General features: G+C 48.4%; 1 protein-coding gene across 3 annotated transcripts in view; it reads right to left on the minus strand.

The window, feature by feature from the left end:
* Positions 1 to 27,686, minus strand: part of LOC140204705 (ceramide synthase-like) — a 68,579-nt gene that overhangs the window by 24,084 nt on the left and 16,809 nt on the right. Inside the window, exons 1-3 of one of the 3 annotated variants that reach the window (XM_072271399.1) lie at positions 23,092 to 23,172; positions 19,918 to 20,044; positions 15,463 to 15,549 (exon numbers count right to left, since the gene is read on the minus strand). In XM_072271399.1, the coding sequence (XP_072127500.1) occupies positions 15,463 to 15,549; positions 19,918 to 20,042 (212 nt within the window). In that variant the 5' untranslated portion in view covers positions 20,043 to 20,044; positions 23,092 to 23,172. Of the gene's footprint in view, positions 1 to 15,462; positions 15,550 to 19,917; positions 20,045 to 20,926; positions 21,017 to 23,091; positions 23,173 to 27,686 lie in introns of those variants that run through there. The other 2 variants (XM_072271400.1, XM_072271398.1) reach the window with 2 other exon arrangements.

Raw genomic sequence — 27,686 nt, forward strand, 5'->3', positions numbered from 1 at the left:
CGCAACACAGGCTGGAGTGAAACACAGCCCTCAGTGTGGAAACACTAGCACAAGAATCTAGGCCAGCCTGCCAGCTGCGAGGGACAGAGGGGTTTTCTGGCTGCCAACAAAACCCAGGCTCCTCGGGGAGAGAGGAGGGAACTTGGGGAGACTTATCTAGTAGTTGATATGTCGATCAGAGTTAGTGATGGAGCAGGAGGAGAATAGACTAGATCCAGAGGGAGGTGTCTGTGTGTTAGTGAAAAGGGTTGTGAGGTGGCAGACAGAGTAATGTCCCAAGAGAAGACATGCGTGTTGGGAGTGTTAATGAGGCTGGGACACATATTGAATGATGCTGAGTATCAACCCGAAGACCAGAGGACACTGAAGTAGAATTAAGCCATTTGGCCCATCGAGTCTCTCTGCCATTCCATCATGGCTGATTAATTATTGCTCTTAACCCCATTCTCCTGCTTTCTCCCTATGATGCCGTGATTAATCAAGAGCATACAAACTGTCACTTTAAATATACCCAATAACCTCGCCTCCATAGCTGTCTGTGGCAAAGAATTCAACAGATTCACCACCCTCTGACTAAAGCAATTCTTCTAAATTTATGTTCTAAAGAGATTCTGAAGCTGTGCCCTCTGGTTCTGGACTCCCCACTGTAGGAAACTTTCTCTCCACATGTACTCTATCTAGCCCTTTATATATCCGATAGGTTTCAGTGAGATTCCGCTTCCCCTTCATTCTCCTAAACAAGCCCAGAACCATCAAATGCTCCTCATACATTAACCCTTTCATTCCTGGGATCATTCTCATGAACTTGCTCTGGGCCCTCTCCAATGTCAGCATATCCTTTGTTAGATTAGGGGCTCAAGCTGCTCACAGTAATCCAAGTGAGGCCTCACCACTGCCTTATAAAGCCTCAGAATTACAACCTTGTAAGTTAACCTTTAGGAAATCCTGCATGAGGACCCCCAAGTCCCTTTGCACCAAAGATTTTTGAATTTCTCCCCATTTAGAAAACAGTCTATGTCTTTATTCCTTCTACCAAAGTGCATGACCATACACTTGCCTGCACTCTATTCCATCTGCCACTTCTTTGCCCATTTTCCCAACTTGCCCAACACTACCTGCCCCTCTTTATATCTCTGTATCAACCGCAAACTTAGCCATAAAGCAATCAATTCTGTTATTGAAATCATTGACATATAATGTGCAAGAAATGTTCCCAACACCAGTCCCTGCAAAACACCATTAGTCCACCAGCGTTCAACCAGAAAAGACCCCTTTATTCCCACTGTTTGCCTCCTGCCAGTCAGCCAAACTTCTATCCATGCTAGTAACTTTCCTGCAATACCATGGGCTCTTAGCTTGTTTAGCAACCACATGTGCGGCACCCCGACTCTCCTTTGTCTATCCTACCTGATATTTCCTCAAAGAATTCCAACAGATTTGTCAGGCAAGATTTCCCCCTGAGGAAATCATGCTGACTTCATCCTATTTTACCATGTGCCTCTAAGTACCTCAAAACCTTTTTCTTAATAATGGTCTCCAACATCTTACCAACCACTGCAGTCAGGCTAACCAGCCTATAATTCCCTGTCTTTTTCCTCTCCACACCATGAATGGTGGGGAGTGTCAAGTAACAGAGGGACCTCAGTGTACAAGGGTCAGAGACATGTTGTAATGGTGGGGAGACTCTTTAACCAACAGACCTCAGATATCAAGATGTTCTCCCATCATCCTCAAAACAGGTGCCCGTCCTCCATGGCTGTGTGCAGAGCCCAATGCTCACACAAATCTGCATTGCCAAACACACAGGTGAGCACATTGTCAAGTTCACTGATGATACAACAACGGTGGGGCTCATCACCAACAATGATTAGGTGGCCTACAGAGCTGGTGAAAGAGTTTGTGGCCTGATGCCAGGCAAATAACCTCTTCCTCAGTGTCAACAAGACAAAGGAGATGGTTATTGATTTCAGGAGAACTCATACCACTCACACTCTTCTGTACATCGGCAGCACAGTGGTGGAAACTGCGAGCAGGATCAAACTCCTGGCGGTACACATTTCACACAACTTCTCATGGTCTCAGAACACATCCTACACAGTCAAAGAAAGCTCTACTTTCTGAGGAGGCTGAAGAGAGCTGCACTATGCACATCCATCCTCACGACCTTCTGTAGACGCGCAGCAGAGAGCATCCCAACAAGCTGCACCACTGCTTTGAGAGGAAACTGCACTGCAGCAGACAGGGCGGTCTACAGCAGGAGCCACTCTGCATCACTGGCACCATGTATACAGAAAGGTGCCAGAAAAAAGGCCAGGATATATATATTTATACATCCTGACCCTTACCTCTCTCGACAGGATTTTGAACACAGTGTGCACAAGACATCCCAAAGATGTACTGATAACTGGATGTTTGTTCAACAGTCCTGTCACCCAGAGTATTATACACAGTTGTGGTCACCAAACTATAGGAAGGGTCTGCTGGTAATACAGAGGGTTCTGAGAAATTCATCAGGAAGTTACCTGGATTGGAGGGGTGTTGTAATAAGGAGAGATTAGTTAGGCTAGTTCTGTTCTCTCTGGAGTGTAGGAGACTGAGGGGTGATCTTACAGAGGTCTTTAAAACCATGCATTAGAGTTAGGGTTAATGTGCACAGTCCTTTCCCCTGGGCTGTGGAATCAAGAACCAGAAGGCACATGTCTCGGGGGATGGGTAGATTTAATAGGGACCCAAGGGGCAATATTTTCATGCAGTGGATGGTCTGTATATACAGTCCTAGAGAAGTTTAGCCCAGAAACAGGCCCTTTGGCCCATCTAGTCCATGCCAAACCATTTAAACTGCCTACTCCCTCGACCTGCATCAGGACCATATCCCTACCATCCATGTACCTATCCAAACTTCACTTAAATGTTGCATAACATACCATCTCCTGTATTCAATACATGATTTATGAAGGCCAATGTGCCAAAAGCTTCCTTTACCACACTATCTACCTGTACAGCCACTTCCTACAAATTATGGACCAGTATTCCTAGATCCCTTTGTTCTACCTCTCACTCACTGTGTAAGACCTACCCTGGTCGGTCCTACTGAAGTGCAACACCTCACCCTTGTCTGCATTAAATTCCATCTGCCATTTTTCAGACCATTTTTTCAGCTAGTCCAGATTCCACTACAAGCTGTGATAATCTTCCTCATTGTCCACGACACCCCCACTCTTGGTGTCATCCACAAATTTGCTGATCCAATTAACCACATTATCATCCAGATCAGTGCTAGAGATGACAAACAACAAAGGGCCCAGCATCGATCCTTGTGGCACACCACTAGTCACAGGCCTCCAGTCAGAGAGGCAACATAAGACTGTAAGACCATAACATAGAGGAGCAGAAGTAGGCCATTCAGCCCATCGAGTCCGCTCCGCCATTGAATCATGGGCTGATCCAATTCTTCCAGTCATCCCCACTCCCCTGCCTTCACCCCATACCCTTTGATGCCCTGGCTCCTCAAGAACCTATCTATCTCTGCCTTAAGTTTACCCAATGACTTGGCCTCCACAGCCACTCCACAGAGTTACCACTCTCTGACTAATTTCTGCACATCTCTGTTCTAAATGGACGTCCTTCAATCCTGAAGTTGTGCCCTCTTGTCCTTGACTCCCCATGGGAAATAACTTTGCCATATCTAATCTGTTTAGGCCTTTTAATATTCAGAACATTTCTATGAGATCCCCCCTCATTCTCCTGAACTCCAGGGAATACAGCCCAAGAGCTGCCAGACATTCCTCATATGGTAACCCTTTCATTCCTGGAATCATTCTCATGAATCTTCTCTGTACCTTCCCCAATGTTAGTATATACTTTCTAAAATAAGGAGCCCAAAGCTGTACACGATACACCAAGTGTGGTCTCACGAGTGCCTTATCGAGCCTCAATATCACATCCCTGCTCTTATATTCTATACCTCTAGAAATGAATGCCAACATTGCATTCACCTTCTTCACAACCGACTCAACCTGGAGCTTGTGGTAGCATCCGTTAGTCTCGCGAGACCATGGATCTGTGCCTGGAAAGCTCCAGGGCGCAGGCCTGGGCAAGGTTGTACGGAAGACCGGCAGTTGCCCACGCAGCAAGTCTCCCCTCTCCACGACACCGATGTTGTCCAAGGGAAGGGCAAAGGCCGATACAGCTTGGCACCTGTGTCGTCACAGGAGTTGCCAGAACAAGGTTGAAGGCAACGTCAGACTGCCTTAGGGACTTCCAGCTCCGGATTTGCAAGGCAGCGGAGGTTTGAAATCAGAGTTTTCCCTCTCTCAGATGGACTGCCTTCTCAGCTGACAAGCTCCATCTACCCAAAACTCTATACCTGGAGGATAATCTTCAGGGTATCTTGCACAAGGACTCCCAAGTCCCTTTGCATCTCTGCATTTTGAATTCTCTCCCCATCTAAATAATAGACTGCCTGTTTATTTCTTCCATCAAAGTGCATGACTGTACACTTTCCAACTTTTTATTTCATTTGCCACCTCTTTGCCCATTCCCCTAAACTATCAAAGTCTCTCTGCAGACTCTCTGTTTCCTCAACACTACCCGCAAATTTAGCCACAAATCCATTAATGCTGTAGTCCAAATCATTGACATACATCGTAAAAAGCAGGAGCCCCAACACCAACCTCTGTGGAACTCCACTGGTAACTGGCAGCCAGCCAGAATAGGATCCCTTTATTCCCACTCTCTGCTTTCTGCCCTCCAGCCAATGCTCTACCCATGCCAGTAACTTCCCTGTAATTCCATGGGCTCTTTTCTTGCTAAGCAGCCTCATGTGTGGCACCTTGTCAAAGGCCTTCTGAAAATTCAAGTACACCACTTCTACGGCATCTCCTTTGTCTACCCTGCTTGTAATTTCCTCAAAAAATTGCAGTAGGTTAGTCAGGCAGGATTTTCCTTTCAGGAAACCATGCTGGCTTTGGCCTATCTTGTCATGTGCCTCCAGGTACTCTGTAACCTCATCCCTAACAATCAATTCCAACAACTTCCCAACCACTGATGTCAGGCTAACAGGTCTATAGTTTCCTTTCTGCTGCCTCCCACCCTTCTTAAATAGCAGAGTAACATTTGCAATTTTCCAGTCATCCAGTACAATGCCAGACTCTATCAACTTTTGAATGATCATTGTTAATTTCTCCACAATCTCTCCAGCTACTTCCTTCAGAACCTGAGGGTGCATTCCATCAGGTCCTGAGCACCTTCTCAGTCATAATTTTCACTGCACAAACCTCACTTCCCTGACACTCTTGAATGTCCAGTATACTGCAGATGTCTTCCACTGTGAAGACTGATGCAGATGCAAAATACGCATTCAATTCCTCTGCCATCTCTGCATCTCTCATTACAATATATCCAGTGTCATTTTGTATTGGTCCTATATCTACTCTCAACTCTCTTTTACCCTTTATATACTTAAAAAAGCTTTTAGTATCTTCTTTGATATTAGTCGCCAGCTTCCTTTCATAAATCATCTTTTCCTCCCTATAACCTTCTTAGTTTCCTTCTGCAAGTTTTTAAAAGCTTCCCAATCCTCTATCTTCCCACTAGCTCTGGTTTCCTTGTATGCCCTCTCTTTTGCTTTTACTTTGGCTCTGACTTCACTTGTCAGCCATGGTAGTGTCCTTCTTCCATTTGAAAATTTCCTCTAATTTGGAATATATCTGTCTTGCACTACCCTCATTTTTTGTGGAAACTCCAGCCATTGCTGCTCTGCTGGCTTCCTGCAAATGTCCCTTTCCTGTCAACTTTGGCCAGTTCCCCTCTCATGCTATTGTAATTTCCTTTATTCCACTGAAATACCGACACCGTGGATTTTATTTTTTACCCTCTCAAATTTCAATGTGAACTTAATCATATTGTGATTACTGTTCCTTAGGGGTTCCTTAACCTTAAACTCTCTTATCACCTCCAGATCATTGCACAACACCCAATCCAGCACAGCCGATCCCCTAGTGGGCTCAACAACAAGCTCTTCTAAAAAGCCATTCTACCAATTATCTCTCTTGAGGTCCAGTACTGACCTGGATTTCCCAATCCACTTTCATGTTAAAATCCCCAACAATTATCATGACATTGCCTTTCTGACACGCCTTTTCTATCTCCTGCTCTAACTTGTAATGCACATCCCAGCTGCTGTTTGGAGGCCTGCATATAACTGCCATTAGGGTCCTTTTACCTTTGCCATTTCTTAACTCAACCCATAGAGACTCTACACCTTCCAATCCTATGTCAACTCTTTCTAATGATTTAATATTATTTGTTATACACAGAGCCACACCACCCCCATCGCCTACTAACCTATCTTTCCAATACACCGTATATCCTTGGACGTTCAGCTCCCAATGGCAGCCATCCTTCAGCCAAGTTTCAGAGATGGCCACAACGTCATATTTGCCAATCTGTAGCTGAATTTCAAGATCATCCATTTTATTCCTTATGCTGCGTACATTCAAATTTAACACTTTCAGTCCAGTATTTGTTGCGTTCTGTTTTAACTGCACCATGTCTCTATTGTAACTCATGCCACTGGCTGTGATTAAGCTTCATCTCCTGCTGTTCTTTCTCTAATCTCTGTTGCACGCTATCTTTGATTTATTTCTGTTTTCCCCCTCCTCAGCCCTATCACTCCAGTTCCCATCCCCCCACCAAATTAGTTTAAACCCTCCCTGACAGCTCTATTAAATGTGTCCGCCAGGATATTGGGCCCCTTTGTGTTCAGGTCTATTATCACTCTCTGGTTTCTTCCACAAAGCCAATGTCTGATCCAATTTAGTACCTCATCTTGAACACTGAGTGACTGAACCTTCATAACCAAACTCCCATGCAGAAGCTTGTCAAATGCCCTGCTAAAGTCCATGTAGACAACAGCCACTGCCTTACCTTCATCCACTTTCCTGGTAACGCTTTTCAAAATCTGTTAGATTGGTTAGACTTGACCTACCATACAAACATAGAAAACCTACAGCACAATACAGGCCCTTTGGCCCACAAAGCTGTGCCGAACATGTTCTTACCTTAGAAATTACCTAGGGTTACCCATAGCTCTCTATTTTTCTGAGCTCCATGTACCTGTCCAGGAGTCTCTTAAAAGACCTTAACATATCCGCCTCCACCACCATCACCGGCAGCCCATTCCACACACTCACTACTCTCTGTGTAAAAAACTTACCCCTGACATCTCCTCTGTACCTACTTCCAAGCACCTTAAAACTGTGCCCTCTCGTGTTAGCCATTTCAGCCCTGGGAAAAAGCCTCTGACTATCCACACGATCAATGTCTCTCATCATCTTATACACCTCTATCAGGTCACCTCTCATCCTCCATCACTCCAAGGAAAAAAGGCCGAGTTCACTCACCCTATTCTCATAAGGCATGCTCCCCAATCCAGGCAACATCCTTGTAAATCTCCTCTGCACCCTTTCTATGGTTTCCACATCCTTCCTATAGTGAGGTGACCAGAACTGAACACAGTACTGTACTCCAAGTGGGTCTGACTAAGGTCCTATATAGCTGTAACATTACCTCTCAGCTCCTAAACTCAATCCCACCATTGATGAAGGCCAATGCACTGTATGCCTTCTTAACCACAGAGTCAACCTGCGCAGCAGCTTTGAGTGTCCTATGGACTCGGACCCCAAGACCCCTCTGATCCTCCACACTGCCAAGAGTCTTACCATTAATACTATATTCTGCACGCACAAAGCCAGGCTAACTATCCTTAATCAGTCTATAGCTATCCAAATACTTATACATCCAGCCCCTTAGAATACCTTCCAATAACTTTCCCACAACTGATGTCAGATTCACTGGCCTACAGTGTCCTGGTTTATGTTTACATACGTTTTTAAACAGTGGAACAACAATGTCTATCCTCCAATCCTCTGGTACCTCTCCTGTCACTAAGGATGATTTAAATATCTGCACTTGCCTCCCACAGGGTCCAAGGGAACACATTGTCATGCCCTGGGGATTTATCCATGCTGATTGGCCTCAGGATAGAAAGCGGCAGTTGTCATGGGGGATTTTAACTTCCACATAGATTAGGTGAATCAGGTTGGTCAAGGAAGTCTTGAGAAGGACTTCATAGAATGCATCCGTGATGGCTTTCTTGAGCAGCATGTTCGTGAACCTACAAGGGAAAATACTATCTTAGATCTAGTCCTGTGCAATGAGACAGGTAAGATTAACAATCTTGTAGTCAGGGATCCTCTTGGAAAGAGTGATCATAGTATGACTGAATTTCACATTCAGATGGAGGATGAAATAGATCTAAAACTAGTGTATTATGCTTGAACAAGGGAGACTACAACAGGATGAGGGAGGAGTTGGCTAATGTGGATTGGGAGCACAGGCTACTTGGTAGGACAGTTGAGGAACAGTAGAATACTTTCAAAGAGATTTTTCACAGCGCTCAACAAAAGTATATTCCAGTCAAAATTAAAGACAGTAAGTGTGGAGAGAGCCAGCCTTGGATAACTAGGGAAATAAAAGATAGTATCAAATTAAAAGCTCATGTGTACAAAGTCGCAAAGAGTAGTGGGAGACTGGGGGATTGGGAAAACTTTAAAAAGCAACAAACAACCACCAAGTAAGAAATAAGGAAAGGAAAGATAGAGTATGAAAATAAATTAGCACAAAATATAAAAACAGTTAACAAAAGTTTTTATAAATGTTGTATATAAAGCGGAAGAGGGTAAAGTCAACGTAGGTCCCTTGGAAAATGAGAAGGGAAAATTGATATTGGGTGATAAGGAAATGGCTGAGTCATTGAACGACTGTTTTGTGTTGCTCTTCATGGTGGAGGACACGCCTGATATTCCAAAGAAGGATGTTATGGACAAAATGGGAGGTGAGGACCTCGATAAAATCACTGTCACTAAAGAGATAGTGATGAGCAAGCTAGAGGGCCTGAAGGTAGATAAGTCCCCTGGTCCTGATGGGATGCATCCCAGGGTGCAGAAGGAATTGGCGGAGGTTATAGTAGATGCGTTGGTAATCATTTATCAAAGTACTGTGCTGTACTAGTCTATGTTCTATGTTCTAAAATTCTCCAGACTCTGGGCAGGTCCCGGCAGATTGGAAGACAGCAAATGTCACACCAATTTTTTAAAAAGGATGCAGGCAAAAGACGGGCAACTATAGGCCAGTTAGCTAACATCTGTAGTTGGAAAAATGCTTGAAGCTGTCATTAAGGAAGAAATAGTGAAACATATAGAAAGGAGTGGTTCCATTAGACAGATGCAGCATGGATTCAGAAAGGGCAGGTCCTGTTTGACAAACTTACTGGAGTTCTTTGAGGACATAATGAGTACAGTGGGTAGAGGGGAACAGGTGGATGTTGTATACTTGGATTTCCAGAAGGCGTTCAATAAGGTGCCACACAAGAGACTTATAAATACGATACGCATGGAGTCGGAGGAAGTGTATTGGCATGGATAGTGGATTGACTAACCAATAGAAGGTGGAGAGTTGGTATAAATGAGTGTTTCTCCGGTTGGCAGTCAGTGGTGAGTGGGGTGCCGCATGGGTCGGTGCTGGGCCCGCAGCTGTTTACCATTTACATTGATGATTTGGAAGAGGGGACTGAGTGTAGTGTAGCAAAATTTGCTGATGACACTTAACTGAGTGGAAAAGCAAATTGTACAGAGGATGTGGAGAGTCTGCAGAGGGATATAGATAGGTTAAGTGAGTGGGCCAAGGGCTGGCAGATGGAATACAACATTCGTAAATGCGAGATCATCCACTTTGGGAGGAATAATGGAAGAGCAGATTATTATTTAAATGGTGAAAGATTGCAGCATGCTGATGTGAAGAGGGACTTGGGAGTGCTTGTTCATGAATCGCAAAAAGTTGGCTTGCAGGTACAACAGGTTATTAAGAAGGCAAACGGAATGTTGGCCATTGCTAGAGTGATTGAATTCAAGAGCAGGGAGGTCATGCTGCAACTGTACAGGGTACTGGTGAGGCCGCACCTGGAGTACTGCGTGCAGTTCTGGTCTCCATACTTGAGGAAGGATATACTGGCTTTGGAGGCAGTGCAGAGGAGGTTCACCAGGTTGATTCCAGAGATGAAGGGGTTAACCTATGAGAGATTGAGTCACCTGGGACTACACTCTCTGGAGTTCAGAAGAATGAGAGGGGATCTTATAGAAACGTACAAAATTTTGAAAGGGATAGATAAGATAGAAGTAGGAAAGTTGTTTCCATTGGTAGGTGAGACTAGAACTAGGGGACATTGCCTCAAGATTCAGGGGAGAAGATTTAGGACGGAGATGAGGAGAAACTATTTTTCCCAGAGAGTGGTGAATCTGTGGAATTCTCTGCCCAGGGAAGCAGTTGAGGCTTCTTCACTAAATATATTTAAGATACAGTTACATAGGTTTTTACATAGTAAGGGAATTAAGGGTGATGGGGAAAAGGCAGGTAGATGGAGATGAGTTTACCAACAGATCAGCCATGATCTTATTGAATGGCGGGGCAGGCGTGATGGGCCAGATGGCCTACTCCTGCTCCTATCTCTCATGTTCTTATGTATGTCCTCCTGCTCTGTAATCTGTACGGGGTCCATGAAATTGATGCCACTTTGCCTCACTTCTATAGACTCTGTCTCCATCTCCTGAGTAAATACAGATGCAAAAACAAAATATTTAATATCTTCCCCATCCCTTTTGGCTCCACATATGTATTAGAATTCTGATCTTCCAGGGAACCAATTTTGTCCCTTGCAATCCTTTTGTCCTAAACATACCTGTAGAATCCCCTGGGGTTCTCTTTCACCCTGTCTGCTTCAGCAACTTCATGCCTTCTTGTAGCCCTTATGATTTCTTTCTTCAGTGTTCTCTTGCATTTTGTACTGCATAAGCACCTCATTTGTTCCTACTTGCCTATTCCTGCTATGCACCTTTTTTTCTCTTAATCAGGACCTCAATGCTCTTGAAAACCAAGGTTGCCTACACTAGTTGTCTTTACCTTTTATTCTGACAGCCACATACAAGGTTTGTATTCTCAAAATTTCACTTTTGAAGGCCTCCCACTTACCAAGTACAACTTTGCCAGAAAACAGCCTGTCCCAATACACACATGCCAGATCCTTTCTGAGACCATCAAAATTGGCTTTTCTCCAATTTAGAATCTCAGCCCACAGACCAGACCTATCTTTACCCATATTTACTTTAAAACTAAGGCATTATGGTCACTAGATGCAAAGTGTGGCCCTACACAAATCTCTGTCTCCTCCCTGTCTCATTCCCCAATAGCAGATCAAGTATCGCACACTCTCTCTTTGCAACTTCTACATACTGAAGGAGGAAACTTTCCTGAACACATTTGTCACACTGTCCCATCTAGTCCTTTTACAGTATGGGATTCCCAGTCAATGTGTGGAAAGTTAAAATCACCACTTCAACAACCTTGTTTCTGACAACAGTCTTCAAATTTGCTCCTCTAAATCCTTAGGACTGCTGGGTGGTCTGCAATATAGCCCCATTAACATGGTCATACCTTTCTTATTTCTCAGTTCCACCCACAACACCTCACGAGAAGAGATCTCCCATCTGTCCTGACAGAGCACTGCTGTGACATTTTCCCTGACTAGTAATGCCACCCCTCCTTTTTTAATCCCTCCTGCTATGTCACGTCTAAAACAACAGAACCCCGAAATACTGAGCTGCCAGTCCTGCCCCTCCTACAACCAAGTCTCACTAATGGCCACAATGTTATAATTCCAGGTCTCATCCATGCCCTGAGATCATCCGCCTTTCTTACGATACTTCTTGCATTGAAATATGGAAGAACGAGCTGGTAGAGGGCGGGCAAAACTACGTTTAAAAGACAGATGACTGCATTGGAAAGAATCACGGGGTTATGAAGCAGTGGCAGGGGATGGCGTCATAGAGAAAGGGAGGAGTGCGAGGGGATAGAGAGTGCATAGAGATCAGAGAAGCTCACAGCGATGAGGTGGAGAGTAGGGAGGGAGAGTTTTAGAGAAATGGGCAGGGGTGTGCAGTAGGGAAGTATAGTGGGTTTCACAGAGAAAGGGAGAAGACCAGAGGTTTCAGAGAGAAGGAGAGTGGTGTAGATGCCGAACAAGGTCACACAGATGAGGAGGGGAGTGGGAAGAGAGGGGTTTAGAGAAATGGCCAGGAGTATAGAGTGGGCAGGGAGTGATGCAGACAAGGAGGGGTCTAGAGAAAGAAACAAGTCACACACATGAGGGAGTGCAGGGAAGACAGGGAGGGTCATAGAGATGGGTAAGGAGGGGGCAGTGTTGGACCTAGGGAAACGAGGGTATCACAAGGTCGGGGAAGAGTGTAGTAGAGGGAAGGGTGATGGAGATGGAGAGAGAGGGTTTGACAGAGTCAGGGTGGGATGTGGGGAGGGAAGGGTGATGGAGATGGAGAGAGAGGGTTTGACAGAGTCAGGGTGGGATGTGGGGAGGGAAGGGGTGATAGAAATGGGGAGAAGTACAGGGGAGGGAAAGGGGTGACGGAGATGGGAAGGAGAGTGGGGGATGGAGGGGATAATGTGGAAGGGAAGAGGTGTAGGGGAGGGAGGGGGTGATAGAGACAGGGAGGGTTGTAGGGGATGGAAGGGGTGATGAAGACTGGTAGGGAGGGTTGATGGAGATATGGAGGGAGGGGTAGAAGACAGGGAAGGGTATAGGAGAGGGAGGGGTGGCAGAGACAGAGAGGGGAATAGGTGATGGAGGTGATTACGGAGACGAGGAGGGTGGAATTGATGGAGACAAGGAGGGAGGGGTGACAGAGACGGGGGGAGGGGTGATGGAGATGAGGAAGGAAGGGGTGATGGAGATGAGGAGGGCTGTATGCGAGTGAGGGGGTGATGGAGATGAGGAGAGGTGTACGGGGTGACAGAGGGGTGGGGGTTTAACTGAGATGGGGAGGGCTGCACGGGAGGGAGGGGATGACAGAGATGGGGAGAGGTGTAGGGGAGGGAGAGGATGATGGAAACGGGGAGAGGGGATGGGGGGGCCGATGGGGAAGGGTGTATGGGAGAGGGGGGAGACGGGGATAGGTGTGGAGTGGGAGGGACGACAGACACGGAGAGGGGGAAGGAGGTGACAGAGACAAAAATGGGTGTAGGAGAGGGAGGAGGTGACCGAGACATGAGGGGTGTAGGGAAGGGAGGGGGTGACAGATGGCGAGGGGTGCAGGCATGGGAGGGGATAATGGAGCCAGGGAGGGGATTAAGAGAGGGAGGGAGTGACAGAGATGGGAAGTGGTGTAGCGGAGGGAGAGGGTGATGGAGACTGGGAAGGGCGTAGGGGAACAAGGGGGTAAGGGAGGTGTGGGTACGACAGGGAGGTGTGTAGGGGACGGAGGGTTTTACGGAGATGGGAGGGGCATAGGGGAAGGAGGGATGTTGACGGAGATGGGAAGGGGTGTAGAGTAGGAAGGGGTGACAGATATGGATGAGGAGGGGTGACGGGATAGGGAAGGGAGGGTTGGGAGATGAAAGGGTATGGGGAGGAAGTGGGTGGTGGAGACAGGTAGAGGAGTAGGTGATGGAGGTGATTACTGAATTGGGAAGGGGTAAGAGGAAGGTACATAGGGGAGGGTGGTGGTGATGGAGATGGGGCACAAGGGAGGGGGGTGTCGGAGATGGGGAGGGAGCGAGTAATGATGGGGAGGACTGTAGGGGAGTGAGGGACTGATGGAAACAAGGAGGGGGGAATCAGGGATGACAGAGTTGGGAAGGGAGGGGTGACGGAGATGGGGGGAGTGAAGGGAAGGGAGGAGGTGACGGAGACGGGGGAGTGTAAGGAAGGGAGGAGGTGATGGGGATGGGGAGGAGTGTAGGGAAGGGAGGAGGTGATGGGGAAGGGGGTACAGGAGAGGGGGTTAGATGGGGAGGGGTGTAGTGAGGGATGGTGTGACAGTCACAGGAAGGGGTTTAGGGGAGGGAGGGGGTGACAGAGATGGGGAGGGCTGTAGGGGAGGGGAAGGGGGTGTGGGGGGGGTGACAGAGATGGGAAGGGTGTTGGGGAGGGAGGAAGTGACAGAGACGGGAGGGGTGTTGGGGAGGGGGGTGACAGAGATGGGGAGGGGTGTAGGGGAGGGGGTGACAGAGATGGGACGGGTGTTGGGGAGGCAGGGGGTGACAGAGACGGGAGGGGTGTTGGGGAGGGAGGGGGTGACGGAGATGGGAGGGGTGTGGGGGAGGGAGGGATTGACAGAGACAGGAGGGGTGTTGGGGAGGGAGGGGCTGGCAGGGATGGGAGGGGTGTAGGGGAGGGAGGGAGTGATAGAGACGGGAGGGGTGTAGGGGAGGGAGGGGGTGACAGAGACGGGAGGGCTGTAGGGGAGGGTGGGGGTGACAGAGACGGGAGGGGTGTAGGGGAGGGAGGGGGTGACAGAGACGGGAGGGGTGTTGGGGAGGGCGGGGGTGAAGGAGATGGGAGGGGTGTTGGGGAGGGAGGGGGTGACAGAGACGTGAGGGGTGTAGGGGAGGGAGGGGGTGACAGAGACGGGAGGGGTGTAGGGGAGGGAGGGGGTGCAGAGACGGGAGGGGTGTTGGGGAGGGAGGGGGTGACGGAGACGGGGAGGGGTGTTGGGGAGGGAGGGGGTGACAGAGATGTGGCGCGAGGGAAGGGGTGATGAAGACAGAGTGTTTGCATAAACAGATCCTTTGAAAAGGACTGAGATTAAAGCCTTTACATTACACGAGGTCATGTACTTCTCTGACGATAATCTGAGTGGCAGTGTGTGGTGTGACTGTCTGCATGTGTGGCAAATCCCCTTGACATTTCCTTAACCGAAACACGGAAACTGGTTAAACCCCACTAGGACTCTCCAAGAAATACCTTGTGAATCACTCTCCAGACTCTCTTCTGCCAGCATCTGCTCCCTCCCTCCCTTGAGGGGCCTCATCAAGTTCCAGTTCTCCTGTGTCACCCCCAGCGGATCTCTCACACTCTGCTCCGGGGATCTCAGTGACATCCGCCCCATCAAATAGACCGTGAGAGTTTGTCTCAGCCTGCTCACCCTCCACTGGCACCCCTCCCTCTGTTGCAGCCCCCATGCTCTCTCCCTCTAGATTGCTATCTCTGCCTTCTCTCTACCTCTCCCTCCCATCACTTTCTCCTCTCCATCTCCTCTCTCTATCTCTCTCCTCTCTCTCCATCTCTCCCTTTCTCTCCATATCGCTTTCTCCCCATCTCTTTATCCTCTCTCTATTTCTCTCCTGCCTGCCTCCATCTCTCCCTCTCGCTCTCTATTTCTCCATCCCTCCCTTTCTCTCTCCATCTCTCCCTGCCTCCCTCTCCCTTTCTCTCTGTCCATCTCTCCCTCCACTCTCTCCATCTTTCTCTCTCCCCCTCACTCTCATAGCTCCATCCCACCCCCTATCCCCCTATCCGCCAGTGTCCCATCCCAGTCCCTCTGGTGAACGTCTCACCTGGTTTCCAGGATGTTATTTCGGCAGGACCGGACGATGATAAGACCTGCACTTGATGCCATCACTGCCTGTACTGAGGATACCAGCCTGTAGAGAGGGGGAGAACCATCGAACATAGAACACTACAGCACAGTACAGTCCCTTTGGCCCATGATGTTGTGCCAACTTTTAATCTAACCTAAGATCAATCTAACCTTTCCTCCCACATAGCCCCCCGTTTTTCTTTTATCCATGTGCTTATCTTAAATGTCCCTGATGTATCTGCCTTCAACACCACCCCTGGCAGCGTGTTCCACACACCCACCACTCTCTGTGTAAAATACCTACCTCTGACATCCTCTCTGCACTTTCCTCCAATCACCTTAAAATTATGCCCTCTTGTATTAGCCATGTTCATCCTGGAAAAATGTCCCTGGCTCTCCACTCGATTTATGCTTTTCAGTGTCTTATATACCTCTGTCTTCACCTCTCATCTTCCTTCGCTCCAAAAAGCCCTAGCTCACTCAGCCTTTCTGCATATGACACGCTCTCTAATCCAGGCAGCATCCTGGTGAATCTCCTCTGCACTCTCTCTAAATCTTCCATATCCTTCCTCTAATGACCAACCACAACTCAACACAATGCTCCAAATGTGCTCTAAGCAGGGTTTTATAGCTGCGACATTACTTTACGGTGCTTGACTCAGTCCCCTGGCCAAACACCATAAACTTTCTAAACAACCCAATCAACTTGCGTAGCAACTGTAAGAAATCGACGGACATGGGCCTCAAGATCTTTCTGTTCTTGCAAATTGCTAAGAAACCTGCCCTTAACCCTGTACTCTGCCTTTGTACGACCTTCCAAAGTGAATCACTTCACACTTTTCCAGATTGAACTCCATCTGCCACTCCTCAGCCCATCTCCACATCATGTCAATATCCTGTTGTAACCTACAACAATGTTCTATACTATTCACACCTCCAGTAACCTTTGTGTCAACCGCAAACTTACTAACCCACCTTTCTCCTTCCTGATCCAAGTAATTTATAAAAATCATAAAGAGCAGGGGTCCAAGTACAGATCCCAATCGTCACCAACACTTGGGCAGAATACGCTCCATCTATAATCAATGTTCCCTCTGAGGTGGTCACAGATGTACAAGCACACATCTTTTGTTACTAGTACACAAAGGAATTTAAATTGCACATGTTAAGTATATTTCATGATCGCATTTCTTTTTCCGGTTTCTGATGTGGATGGTGTTGACAATGTGGAGTTTGTGATTATTTGTCTGCGGATTTTAGAACTGGCATATTTATACTGTTTTTATTGAAGAAATTATTCAGTGCACACATGTTGTTGGCATTGGGCAAAAAATTGCACAGCACAAGATTTTTGTGCACACTGGTCATTACAAATTAAAGGGAACATTGCCTTCTATGGGAAAGTCAATTCTGTATCCATACAGCCAAGTTTCCCTGGATCCCATACCTCCTGACTTTCTGAATGAGCCTACCATGGGGCACCTAATCAGATTCCTAACTTAAATTCATATTCACCACATCCACTGCTCTATCTTTATCAATGTGCTCTGTCACATCCTCAAAGAATTCAATCAGACTCATGAGGCACGACCTGCCCCTCACAAAGCCAAGTTGACTATTCCTAATCAGACTATGCTTCTCCAAATGCTCATAAATCATGTCTCTAAGAAGCATCTCCAATAATTGCCCACCACTGAAGATTCAGTTAATTCATTGGCTAGTTAAACTCGTCATCTCTACAAGGACATAGGCTGCCGACAGCAGATTGCCAGAGTTCTCCAATCTGGGCCAGACTGCTGCTGGTCCTGGATGATAGAAGGTTGATTGACCAGTGGCTTCCACGGACTAGCAGCTTTCGCTGCATGACTTCATACGTCTTCTAGGCAAAGATCCTTCCTCTCCCAGGAATGAGGTCTTCAGTGTTTCTGTAGCTCTGGGTTTTTATGGGATGGGGTTCATAGCCCCATGCCCAACTGTCCTTCTTTCTCAGCCGGACTTGGGACTGTCCATAGCAAAGTTGCAGTTAGACTCACTGGTCTGTAATTCCCAGGGTTATCCCCACTCCCTCTCTTGAACAAAGGAATTACATTTAGCACCCTCCAATCATGTGGCACTGCTCTTGTAGGCAGTGATAATGTAAAAATCATTGCCAAAGGCACAGCAGTCCCTTTCCTTGCTTCTCACTGTAACTTTCCGGGGTATAATCCTTCCGGTCCTGTGGACTTACCTATCCTAATGTTTTTCAAAAGTTCTAGCATACCCACTTTATTAACATCCAGCACATGTTCCAGCACATAAGCCTGTTTCATGGTGTCCTCACAAACATCACTAAGGACCTCCCATACCTCCTCCAACTCCAAGCATGCTTTCTCTCGGGCTCTGATCAGTGTTCCCCTCACTCTGGCCATCCACCTGCTCTCCACCTGTAGAATGCTTCAGAGTTTTCCATAATCCCACTTGCCCTCGCCTTAGAATTTCCCCTTTGAGATTTCGGGTGGGAGTGAGAAGTGGTGAGAGGGAAAGCAGAGAGGCACTGCAGTGAGGGGAGAGGGGGGAAGAGCCGGGGGGGAGGGGGAAGGGTGGGGGTGATGGGGGAATGGGGACGCGTGATGGAAGAAAAGGAAAGGGGAAGGGGAGAAGGTGAAGGGGAAGTGGGAAGAGGAGATGGATGGAGAAGGGAATATATAAGATGAGAGGGTGGGCAGAGAGGGGGAAGGGGAGAAGGAGGAAAGGAGAGGGGAAGGGAGATAGGGAAGGGGAGAGAGAGAAGAGGTGGGGGAAGGGACAGATGAAGGAAAGGGAAGGGGAAGGGGTGAGGGGAAAGGAAAGGGGAGAGGGAGAGAGAGACAGAGAGGGTAGGGGAGACAGAGGGGGAGGGGAGGGAGAGAGGGGAAGCAGGAGGAGAAAGGGGAGAATGTGAAGGGAAAGGGTGGATAGGAAGGAGAAGGGGAAGAGAAAGGGGGACAAGAGGAAAGCAGGTGGGTGAAGAAGAAGGGGAAGGAGAAAGTGTGAAGGGGAGGGGTGGAAGGGGAGGGAGAAGGGGTACAGGGAAGGGGAGTAGGAGAGAGGAGAGAGGGGAAGGGAGGGGGGAGGGAGAGGGAAAGGGAGAGGGAAAGGGAGGGGGGGAAGGGAGAGGGGGAAGGGAGGGGGGAAGGGAGGGGGAAAGGGAGAGGGAAAGGGAGAGGGAAAGGGAAAGGGAAAGGGAGAGGGGAAGGGAGAGGGGAAAGGAGGGGGGAAGGGAGAGGGGGAAGGGAGGGGGAAGGGAGGGGGAAGGGGGGGAAGGGGGGAAGGGAGGGAGAAGGGAAAGGAGGGGGGAAGGGAGAGGGGGAAGGGAGAGGGGGAGGGAGGGGGAAGGGAGGGAGAAGGGAGGGGGAAGGGAGGGGAAGGAAGGGAGGGGGAAGGGAAAGGAGGGGGGAAGGGAGGGGGAAAGGGAGAGGGGGAAGGGAGAGGGGGAAGGGAGAGGGGGAGGGAGGGGGAAGGGAGGGGAAGGGTGAGGGGGAAGGGAGGGGGAAAGGGAGAGGGGGAAGGGAGGGGGAAAGGGAGAGGGGCAAGGGAGGGGGAAGGGAGAGGGGGAAGGGAGAGGGGGAGGGAGGGGGAAGGGAGGGGAAGGGAGGGGGAAAGGGAGAGGGAAAGGGAGAGGGGAAGGGTGAGGGGAAAGGAGAGGGGGAAGGGAGGGGGGAAAGGGAGGGGAAAGGGAGAGGGGGAAGGGAGGGGGGAGGGAGAGGGGGGAAGGGAGGGGGGAAGGGAGGGGGCAGGGAGGGGGAAGGGAGGGGGAAGGGAAAGGAGGGGGGAAGGGAGGGGGAAAGGGAGAGGGGGAAGGGAGGGGGAAAGGGAGAGGGGGAAGGGAGAGGGGGAAGGGAGAGGGAAGGGAGGGGGAAGGGAGGGGAAGGGAAAGGAGGGGGGAAGGGAGGGGAAGGGAAACGAGGGGGGAAGGGAGGGGGAAGGGAGGAGGAAGGGAGGGGAAGGGAGGGGGAAGGGAGGGGGGAGGGAGAGGGGGAAGGGAGAGGGAAGGGAGGGGGAAGGGAGGGGAAGGGAAAGGAGGGGGGAAGGGAGGGGAAGGGAAACGAGGGGGGAAGGGAGGGGGAAGGGAGGAGGAAGGGAGGGGAAGGGAGGGGGAAGGGAGGGGGGAGGGAGAGGGGGAAGGGGAAAGGAAGGAGAGAGAGGGAAGGAGGAGGGGGAAGATGATTGGGGAAGGAGAGAAGGGAAGGAGAGGAAGAGGAGGATGGGGAGAAGGGAGGGAGGGGGGAATGGAGGAAGGGAGGGAGGACAAAGGGGAGAGGGGAGTGGGAGATGGGTGGTGAGTGAAGAAGGGTATATGTGAAGTGAGAGGATGGGGGAAGAGGAAGGAAGAGAAGGGAGATGGGAGTGATAGAGACTGGGGAGACACAGTCCATTTGAGGGGCACAGTCACCACAACCTGGCTCACACTCACCTGGAGGAGAGAATGACAGCATCGGTCTCCCCCCATCCCGGTACTGGCAGCTGCTTCAGGCACCTCCGGCACAGACTGAACAGAGCGGGGAAGAACAGGGAGCCCAAAGCCAACTCGGTCAGCATGTCTGGAGAAGGGAAAGAGGAGTGAGTGAGGCAGTTAAACCACTCACTGTCTCCATCATCTCCTACCCATCTCTGACACTCTCTCTCCATCGCCATCACCCCCAACCCCTCCCCATCAACACAAACCCCTTCCTCCCCTACACCACTCCCCATTGTCATCAGCCCCTTCTCCCCTCCGTCAGACCCTTCCCACTTCTGTCTCTACAAATCACCCCCTGTCTCTGTCACCCCTTCCATTCCCTACACCCGTCCCCATCTCCATCTCTACAAATCCCTCCCCATCTCCATCACCCCTTCCCTGAATCTATCACCACTTCCCCATCTCTGTCAACCCCTCTCCATCTGAGACACTCCCTCCCCATCTCTGTCAACTCCTCCTTGTCTGCATCACCTTCTCCCCATCTTCGTCACCCCCCCCTCCATTCCATCACCACCTCCCTATCTCCATCACCCCCTCCCTATCTCCATCACCCCCTCTGTCCTGGACACTGCCCTCCCAACACCACTACCCCTCACTATCTCCATCAACCCCTCTCTGTCTCTGTCAACCACTTCCTCCCCTACACATTCCCCATTTCCGTCATCCCTTCCCTCCCCATGCCTCTCTCTGTCTCTGTGACCCCTTTGGCCCTGACGGTTAATGTGAGAGGTTTGACAATCTGTGCAGACCCTCGGCCACAACAGACAACCCCAGTGGATCTGGGAGCAGGTGAGAAATGGAGATCATGTGGAGACCTCTTCCCCTCCAACTTTGGCTCAGAACCCTAGAGTCATCTGTTTAACATCTGCATCTTGGTAAAAGTGAGTAGAGCTCCCTCTCACCCCCGTCTCCTTTCTCTCTCTCTCTCTCTCTCTCTCTCTCTCTCTCTCTGGGATTCACTCACCTCTGTTTCTCCCTCTCGCTTTCTGACTCTCTCTGTCTCTCGTTCTCTCCTTCTTTCTCTTGTCTCACTGTATCTTTCCCTGTCTCTCTCTCCATCTCTATTGCTCCCTATCTGTTTCTTTCTCCCCATCTCACTCTATGTCTCTTCCTGTCTCTTTCTCACTCCATCTCTCTATTGCCCTCTCTATCCATCTCCATCTCTCTCTCTCTCTCCAAATGCAGTTCATAGTCTGACCACAGCCGCACTCCTCAACAACCTCTCGCAGAATCTGATGTAACTCCCCTGCACGTTCACCCTGCCATGTACAGAAACTGCTCTGGAGGGAGGGGGACATGCAGTGAAGAGTGATAGAGAGAGGTGGGAATGAGGAGGAAGTGGGGAGAGGGAGACAGAAATGGAAGAGCAGAGGGAAGGGGACAGGGTGTGAGAGAGGAGGAAGGAGAGGAGGGAGGGGGACAGAGGGAAAGGAAGGAAGAGGGGAAGAGAGGTGAGGAGAGAGGAGGAGGGGGAAAGTGGGAAGAGGAAGACAGGAAGATGAGAGAAATGGGATGGGGCAATAAAGAGGGTATGGAGGGCAAGAAGGTGAGGTAAAGAGTTTGGTTAGAGTGAGGGAGAGAGAAAGGTGAGTGAGGTCAGAAAATGGGGAGGAAAGAGATTGAGAAGAGGCAGAAGACGGGGAGAGAATGCAGAAAAAGGGTGGACAGGGTGGGAGAAGAGTTAGAGACAGGGACAGAGTGGTGGAGAGAGGTGTGGGGAAGAGAGGGAGGCAGAACAATGGAGGGGAAGAAAGAAGGAGAAGGGGAGAGAGGGAAAGAGAAGAGAGAGTAAGGGAGAGAGGGGGTAGAGTGGGAAGAAAGAGGAAGGTGGGACTGGGGTTACAAATGGGGATTAGAGGAGAAAGAAGGAGAGAGGGAGGGTTGAGTGGCGAGAAGGAAGGGGTGAGAGGGTGTGAGAGACAAAGGGGTGGGGAGAGTGGTTGAGAAAGTGGAAGGAAGGTGGAGAATGTGGGATAGAGTGTGGAGGAGGAGAGAGAGAGTGGGAGAAAAAGAATGGAGAAAGAGGAGAGAGGGGACAGAGAGAGGGAGAAGATAGGGGGAAGAGAGGAGGAGAGAGGGAACAGAGAGAGGGAGAAGATAGGGGGAAGAGAGGAGGAGAGAGAATAGCGAAAGAGGAGGAGAGAGATGTGGCAAGGGAAACAGAGATAGGGGGAGAGAGAGGAGGGAAGAGGAGGAGAGAGAGGTGGAGAGGGGGACAGAGAGAGGGGAAGAGAGGAGGAGAGAGAATGGCGAAAGAGGAGGAGAGAGAGGTGGAGAGGGGGACAGAGAGAGGGGGAAGAGAGGATGACAGAGAATGGTGAAAGAGGAGGAGAGAGAGGTGGAGAGGGGGACAGAGAGAGGGGAAGAGAGGGGGAAGAGAGGAGGAGAGAGAATGGCGAAAGAGGAGGAGAGAGATGTGGCAAGGGGAACAGAGATAGGGGGAGAGAGAGGGGGAAGAGGAGGAGAGAGAGGTGGAGAGGGGGAAGAGAGGAGGACAGAGAATGGTGAAAGAGAAGGAGGGAGAGGTGGAGAGGGGGACAGAGAGAGGGGGAAGAGGGGGTGAAGAGAGAAGGACAGAGAATGGTGAAAGAGGAGGAGAGAGAGGTGGAGAGGGGGACAGAGAAAGAGAGGGGGAGAGGAGGAGGAGAGCGAAGGGGAGATGGATGAAGAGAGAGGGTTGAAGATTAGGCCCGGTCATTATCAGTGGGAAAGGAAAGGGGATGGAGGCAGACAAAAGAAATTAACAAGATGGAAGATGGGAAGAGAGAGAGAGAGAGAGAGAGTCAGAGAGACAGAGACAGAAAGACAGAGAGAGAGAGAGAGAGAGAGAAGGAAGGACGCAGTGAATAAATAGATGAAGAGAAATGGGGAGGGAGCAGGAGAGACTGGAGGGGGAAGGGTCAAAATGAGATGGGGTGGGAGGGAGGCAGAGGGGTGATGGACAGACAGGGAGAGACAGTGACAGAGAAATGGACAGCGACAGAGATGGAGAACGAGACAGAGAGAGTCTCTCTCTGCCTGGCCCTCTCACTCACACTCTCTCTCTTGCTCTCTCTGTCTCTCTCTCTCTCTCTCTCTCCTCCCACTGACTCACTGTCAAGATATACATGATATTGTGTGTGATCTTACCCACACGAAGCTGAATGCCCCCCCCGGCTCAGTGCATACCGAGTGCCTGTGTACGAGAGCAGCGAGATCAGTGACTGGTGGGCGATGGGAGTGGATCGAGGTAGAGAGAGAGAGAGAGAGAGAGAGACAGAGAGAGAGAGAGGCAGAGGGAGAGAGAGAGTGTGCTTAAGAGGCTGTCCCGGTGTTTGGCTCTGCAGCAGATTACCCGAGATTAAAATGCTGCCACTCAGCTGTTTATGCGAACAGGGCCAGGATATGGATCAGCGTGACATTGCTTCAAGGGTGACGTGGTTCCAAATCCCTGGGATTACTTCCCATGGTCTGCCCCCACCCCCCTTCCTCTCCCCACCTCCCTCAGGGCCTGAGAGCATCTGTCCTGGAGGTGGCTGGGGAGAGGGGATGGAAAATCAGCTGTGTGTCTGTCTCTCTCTGTGTTTTGTTGTGTGTGTTTATGTGTGTACATGTCTGTGTTTATATGTACTGTATATCCGTGTTTGTCTCTGTGTATTGTCGTATGTGTGTGTCTGTGTTTATGTGTGTACATGTCTGTGGTTATATGTATATCCCTATATCTGTCTGTTTTGTTGTGTGTGTGTGTTTATGTGTATATCTGTGTGTGTTGTGTATGTGTCACTGTTTATGTGTACATATGCCTGTCTTTCTGTTTTTGTTGTATCTGTGGTTGTTATGTGAATCTATATGTATGTTGTGCCTGCATGTCAGTGTTCATGCGTACAGTTACATTGCATCTGTGTGTCACTGATAATGTGTGTGTCTACGTTATGTTTGTGTGTCTGTATACGTCCCGTGTTTTTGTGTCTGTCAGTATTTATGTTTGTGTATATGTTGCTGTGTGTCATGCATGTGTCTATCTGGATATAAGTCTGTGTCTGTTATCTGTTTTTCTGTATCTGTGTTGTGTTGGTGTGTGATGAGGGTGACAAAAGTCACAGCAATGAGTGGCTACGTGTGAAAAAATGGGTACTTGTCAATTTCAGAATGTGTGTGCACAGCTGGTAAATGTATGTGAATGTGCAAATGTATGTTCTGAGTGTGTAAAGCCATATACGTATCTGTAACACACATCAAAGTTGCTGGTGAACGCAGCAGGCCAGGCAGCATCTCTAGGAAGAGGTACAGTTGACGTTTCGGGCCGAGGCCCTTCGTCAGGACTAACTGAAAGAAGAGCTAGTAAGAGATTTGAAAGTGGGAGGGGGAGGGGGAGATCCAAAATGATAGGAGAAGACAGGAGTGGGAGGGATGGAGCCAAGAGCTGGACAGGTGATTGGCAAAAGGGATATGAGAGGATCATGGGACAGAAGATCCGGGGAGAAAGACGGGGGGGGGGGGACCCAGAGGATGGGCAAGGAGTATAGTCAGAGGGACAGAGGGAGAAAAAGGAGAGAGAGAAAAAGAATGTGTGTATATAAATAAATAACGGATGGGGTACGAGGGGGAGGTGGGGCATACGTGCAACTCAATTCAAGTCGTTTATTGTCATTTAACTACATACAATGAGACAACGTTTCCCCAAACCAGGGTGTAAGGCACAGTAGTACAAATAACACACATAACACATAATAACTTATGAAGGTAAGAATAAAATCTACAGATGAATCACACATAAATAACAAACTAAAGTGCAATAATGTTAAATATTGTAAGGTACAGGTACAGAACAGATTAACCAGTGACAGTTCTAAGATGAGGCGGCAGGGAGTTCAGAAGCCTATTGGCCTGGGAGACGAAACTGGTTCTCATCCTGATCATTCTTGTTTTTTCGTCTCCTGCCTGATGGTAGAAAGTCAGAGGATGCTGGGTGGGTGGCTGGGATCCTAATTAATACTAAGAGCTCTGTGTATGCATGCTCCTGGTAAATGTCCTCGATGGGTGGTAGGGAGACCCCTGTGATCCTCTCAGCTGTTATCACAGTCCTCTGTAGGGGCTTCTGGTCCGATGTTCTGATGATCCCAGACCAGATGGAGATGCAACTTGTCAGGATGCTCTCAATGGTGCTCCTGTACACGCAGTAAAGATGGTGGTGGGGGGACCTCACTGCCTCAATCTTAGAAACACAGGAAACCTACAGCACAGTACAGGCCCTTCAGCCCACAAAGCTGTGCTGAACATGTCCCTACCTTAGAACTACCAAGGATTACCCACAGCCCTCTATTTTTCTAAGCTCCATGTGTCCATCCAGGAGTCTCTTAAAAGACCCTATCATTTCCACCTCCACCACCGCCGCCGGCAGCCCACTCCACACACTCACCACTCTCTGTGTAAAAAACATCTCCTCTATACCTGCTCCCAAGCACCTTAAAACTATGCCCTCTTGTGCTAGTCATTTCAGCCCTGGGAAAAAGCCTCTGACTATCCACATGATCAATGCCTCTCATTATCTTATACACCTCTATCAGGTCACACCTCAACCTCCTTCACTCCCAGGGTAAAAGGACGAGTTCACTCAACCTATTCTCATAAGGCATGCTCCCCAATCCAGGCAACATCCTTGTAAATCTCCTCTGCACCCTTTCTATGGTTTCCATGTCTTTCCTATAGTGAAGCGACCAGAACTGAGCACAGTACTCCAAGTGGGGCCTGACCAGGGTCCTATATACCCGCAACATGATCTCTTGACTCTTAAACTCAATCCCATGATTGATGAAGGCCAATGCACCGTATGCCTTCTTAACCACAGAGTCAACCTGCGTAGCAGCTTTGAGTATCCTAAGGACTTGGACCCCAAGATCCCTCTGATCCTCCACACTGCCAAGAGTCTTACCATTAATACTATATTCTGCCATCATATTTGACCTACCAAAATGAACCACCTCACACTTATCAGGGTTGAACTCCATCTGCTATTTCTCAGCCCAGTTTTGCATCCTATCAAGATCCCGCTGTAACCTCTGACAGCCCTCCACACTATCCACAACACCCCCAACCTTTGTGTCATCAGCAAATTTACTAACTCATCCCGCCACTTCTTGGGTCCCAGAACCGATCCCTGTTTCAAGAAGGCCGATTGATGACCTTTGAGAAATTAGTAACTAAATATTCTCTTTCATACTCACACTTTTTGCAATATCTTCAGGTCAGACATTTCTTACAAGAATATTTAAGTAATTTTCCTTATATACAAGATTCCGACCTGTTAGACATTATTTTAAGAATGAATCCTTTAGTGAAAGGTTTTATTGGGAAAATTTATAATTTACTATTACAACAGGATAATTATCCTTTACCTAAGATTAAGCAAGATTGAGAAAGAGAGTTTAACATGACCTTGATAACAGAGGATTGGTTGTGAATTTTGAAGTTGTTAACTTTTCTCCAATTTGCGCCAGTCACTCTCTAATTCAATTTAAAATTGTACATCGTTTGACAAAGGAGACACTATCTAAAATATTTCCTAATGTTAATGGTCAGTGTGATAGATGTAAAACTGAGACGGCTACATTGACACATATGTTTTGGTCGTGTTCTGTATTGAAGCAGTTTTGGAAATCTATTTTTTCTGCAATTTCTAAAGCTTTAAAAATTAATTTACAACCTAATAAATTGACAGTTTTGTTTGGTATAATTCCTCAATATATTCATGGTATTTCTATATCAGACCAACGTGTAATTGCATTTGTCACATTATTGGCCAGAAGGGCTATTTTGTTGAAATGGAAAGATGTCTCTGCTCCCACTTTGATACAATGGTTCTCTCAGGTGATGTTATGTCTTATTTTGGAAAAAATCAGAAGTTGAACTTCTGATCCTCAATTTGACTTTGAGAAAATGTGGGGCTCTTTTGCCTGCTACTATCATTTGATTTGATTTAATTAAGATGGTCCCCTTCTGATTCTTGGGTAAATGGATTTGGTTGACAGATTGATGTTTTTGTTATGGAAGCTTGCGTGGCGTATGGCTCCAGGTTTGTGCTCCCAATGAGCTTTTTTTCCTCGTTTTACTTTGTTAGTGGGGGGGGGTGTTGCTTTAGTTAGTAGGGTTCTTTTTTCCTTCTTTCTTTTTTCCAAAAAAAAATAGCTTTAACATTTTGTTTTTTTTATTATTATTGATATACTTTTAGCTTGGTTGATAGTTTAACTCTTATTATACATATTGATATGTTGACTTGATTATTTTAATGTATTTTTGTTGTAGATTTTCAATAATAATTAATAAAAAGACTTAACAATGAAAATGAAAATACTATATTCTGCCATCATATTTGACCTACCAAATTGAACCACCTCACACTTATCTGGGTTGAACTCCATCTGCCACTTCTCAGGCCAGTTTTGCATCCTATCAATGTCTCACTGTAACCTCTGACAGCCCTCCACACTATCCACAACACCCCCAACCTTTGTGTCATCAGCAAATTTACTAACCCATCCCTGCACTTCCTCATCCAGGTCATTTATAAAAATCATGAAGAGTAGGGGTCCCAGAACAGATCCCTGAGGCACACCACTGGTGATGGACCTCCATGCAGAATATGACCCGTCTACAACCACTCTTTGCCTTCTGTGGGCAAGCCAGTGCTGGATCCACAAAGCAATGTCCCCTTGGATCCCATGCCTCCTTACTTTCTCAATAAGCCT

The sequence above is a fragment of the Mobula birostris genome, chromosome 11 (genome assembly GCF_030028105.1).
Source record: "Mobula birostris isolate sMobBir1 chromosome 11, sMobBir1.hap1, whole genome shotgun sequence".
Taxonomy (NCBI): domain Eukaryota; kingdom Metazoa; phylum Chordata; class Chondrichthyes; order Myliobatiformes; family Myliobatidae; genus Mobula; species Mobula birostris.